Source organism: Clupea harengus, chromosome 25 (assembly GCF_900700415.2).
Source record: "Clupea harengus chromosome 25, Ch_v2.0.2, whole genome shotgun sequence".
NCBI lineage: Eukaryota > Metazoa > Chordata > Actinopteri > Clupeiformes > Clupeidae > Clupea > Clupea harengus.
In genome coordinates, this window is record NC_045176.1 from 6,157,151 (window position 1) to 6,160,217 (window position 3,067).

A 3,067-nucleotide genomic window follows, 5' to 3' on the forward strand; every position below is an offset into this window, starting at 1 on the left:
TTAGAATACATCCAAGTGTAAGTTCAGCCCACGCTCTGAGCCAAACTCCCCAGTGCATAATTTTGAACAATGATTAAAAAAAGAAGGCAAGGGGCTGAGGGGAATTTCACGATCCAAACGGTCAACTCTACGTCAGCATGCAAGTACGTCTGACCTTGTAAGGTTCAGGCTGATTTTAAACAGTAGATGGCGAATGGGAAATTGTCAATATTAACACCAGCACTGATGTGTTTCATCACAGTTCAGTCATATCATTGACTTTACAGCTAAAAAAGAAACAAATGTTTAGGGTGTGCACTTACAGTTGAGCCCTCTGAGCCAACGAAACACATCTCTGTGTGATTAACACGCCTGGCTGATGCATCACACGTGTGTTTTGTGTGTCAGCAGTGGAGGATTACCCAGAGTAATCTGAGTCATAGGGGTTCTCTCTCCCAATGCCAGCACTACTTCCCATGATCCCTCTCATAGCCTGAGGCGAGCCCTGATATGTGTGTAGACAGAGATAGCCCACTGTGGCTGGGATCTACACCACCCCACAGCCATTCTCCACAGTATATGAACACCATTGGGGAAATGCAGAAAATAATTGCTCATTTTGAGGGCTCTGACTGAAGCATCCTTCTTCACTGATAGTCTTGAGTGTGGAGCACATGGCGGGGACAGAAGTCCGGGATTACCCAAAGTGTTTTTCTGAGTCAGAGGGCATCTCACATCGCAATATGGTCTGCCACACAACAGACAGACACGAGAAAAGGTCCCAATAGGCTTTCTGATAAAGCTTTCCAATATGGCTGTTGTTCCTTTTGATTCATCATCTGAGCTCTTCATTTCACAGGTGTTATCCCTGAAGATTATGTTCTCACTCGTGTGAGCGTGTGTGGATTTGAGCCTGTACACCACCATGTCATGTCATGGGTTTTCTATAAACCCCTGAGGAATTATTTCCTATTCCTAAGCATTTATCATGTACTTCTGTGAAGTGCAGCCCTCGTATTCAAAAGTTGTTCTTATTCCATGCCTATGTGCTTTACATGGGCCATGTGTGTTGCGGATCACATGGGGGCTCAGTTTGAAGTCTCACCCCTGCTTTGGGGCACGCACCTAGGGACAGTATAATTTAATGTCACACCTGGGTCCAGCATTGTGAAACTAAATGTAGCGGAAACAGACGCTTTAAACATGGAGGATCTCATCCAGCTTGACACGGCTGGAAAGAGGTTATGGGTGGACGGTACTAACATCTCTGAGGCATGGTTTGCACATCAAAGGGCAAATATTTTGCTGAGAATCAGGACTGTATTAGCACTCCCTCTTCCGTGTTTATGTATTTTGCGATATTCAATCACTTGTGGTTGGGCATGGCGAAAGGGAGGATGGGTTGGGATACAAAGGATAAAAACGCAACTCGAGAGCACACAACCCTTAAATACTTAAGTGTATTTCCCCACTAATTACCCTCTACCATGTTGGGCAAGTTCTTTTGCAGATTATGTGTCGTGAGGATGAAAAAACTGTTCTGTTTAACAGCATGAGATTAGATACCACTGCACCGTATAGTTCACTGGACCAGGTGATGTTTCACGACATTCAGTCGCGTTCGAAACTGTTGATGTGATCCCATGAATGTCCATGAATAATAATAGAAGAATTAAGGATTTTATCATTAACTTCGAGGAAGATCAAATATTTCCGAACGGTTCGTATTTTGAAGGGCAGATTGCCAAGGGGTAGTTCACATCATAAAACGAATGGTAGAGAAGGGCAGTTTGCCAAGGGGCAGTTCACATTATAAAACTAATGGTAGAGAAGTTGTAAATGTGCCTACCGCCTCTCCGTGGACCGAGCCTCTTCTGTAGTTACCCGCGCCTGCTGACGCGTTCATGGCTCGTTTCCCTGCGACACAGCGCATTAAAATCATATCGTCAGGCATGTTTTCAAAGTCACAATTATGATAATAGGGTAAAGGTAACATGTATCAATACAAATATATTACCTTGACGCTCGCTCCTCTGTCAGTGTATCCACGTATCTGTTACTGATGGTACAGCGCTGGTTTTTGAAGTTTCCGACTCGCAGTCACAAGTTCAGCTCGCGCGCTACACGCGGTCGTGCCGCCTAACCAATTTTGGCGACTTGACTTACTTCGGTCACTCCTCAAAAAGAATACATCCGAACACCGACACTGTAGAGAAACAGCGTAAAAAAAACAACTGTGTTGACGGTGGGTTCGTTTCCGTGAGGACAGATCAGAATAGCCAATGTACCGCCCACCCCTTCGACCGCAGTGTGCTAGTTTTCCGAACGAAGGGAGCAAAACGGAGAGAGAAAAGGAATACCCCCCAAGGCGCAGTTAATTGACATTTACGCCGCCGAAATGGTATCTTTCCCCCCACCCGTCTATTCATTTTTAATTATGGGATTAACTGGATTGTTGGATTTCAATGGGAATCTGTGTAAACACATCAGACTTTGCCTTATTTTGTATGGAGATTGAATGCAGCTCACCTTTACTCAAGATACAAATCACATTGTTTTGCATAGCAGCAAAATGAAAACGGCCCTGAAGGTGCTCTCCTTCTGGAACGGATTTCTGTGGCCCTGATCAGAAAATGACTTGCTAATGCCGTGTTCTGGTGTCCTTGTTTTTTGTCAGTCAGAGCAGTCAGTCCAGGGTGTTTATCTATATTAAATTCCCCGTTTGGAGTATGGGTTTCATATCTGACAGCAGCTTTTGGAGATGAAAAGCCTAGCTGCAGTGCCGTGCCCTGTCCCATGGCTCTCTCCCCATTCATGGCTTCCCTCTGCCTTAATTGGGGGGAGAGAGAGAGAGAGAGACAGAGTGAAGAAAAAGAAGCAATATGCATGAAATGTGTTCATTAGTGAAAATAATATGAGCATTACAGGATCTCAGTAGGCGCTAAGCATAGGGACTGGTTTAGGGCTATGATATGTAGGCCATGCTGTGCCATTGGTAGATGTGTTTCTTACCAGTGATACACACAGGGAGGAAGCCACATCCACTGAGAAGTTATGTTGTGGACAGAAAAGCCCATTCAATGAAAGC

General features: G+C 44.8%; 1 protein-coding gene across 1 annotated transcript in view; it reads right to left on the minus strand.

Annotated features, from left to right (window-relative positions):
- The window catches only part of LOC105891313 (dipeptidyl aminopeptidase-like protein 6), a 105,052-nt gene extending 102,526 nt beyond the window's left edge, over positions 1–2,526 (minus strand). The window contains exons 1-2 of the mRNA XM_031563400.2: positions 1,997–2,526; positions 1,829–1,896 (exon numbers count right to left, since the gene is read on the minus strand). Coding sequence (XP_031419260.1) covers positions 1,829–1,885 — 57 coding nt within the window. The 5' untranslated portion in view covers positions 1,886–1,896; positions 1,997–2,526. The remainder of the gene's footprint in view (positions 1–1,828; positions 1,897–1,996) is intronic.
- Positions 2,527–3,067: the final 541 nt, after the last annotated feature.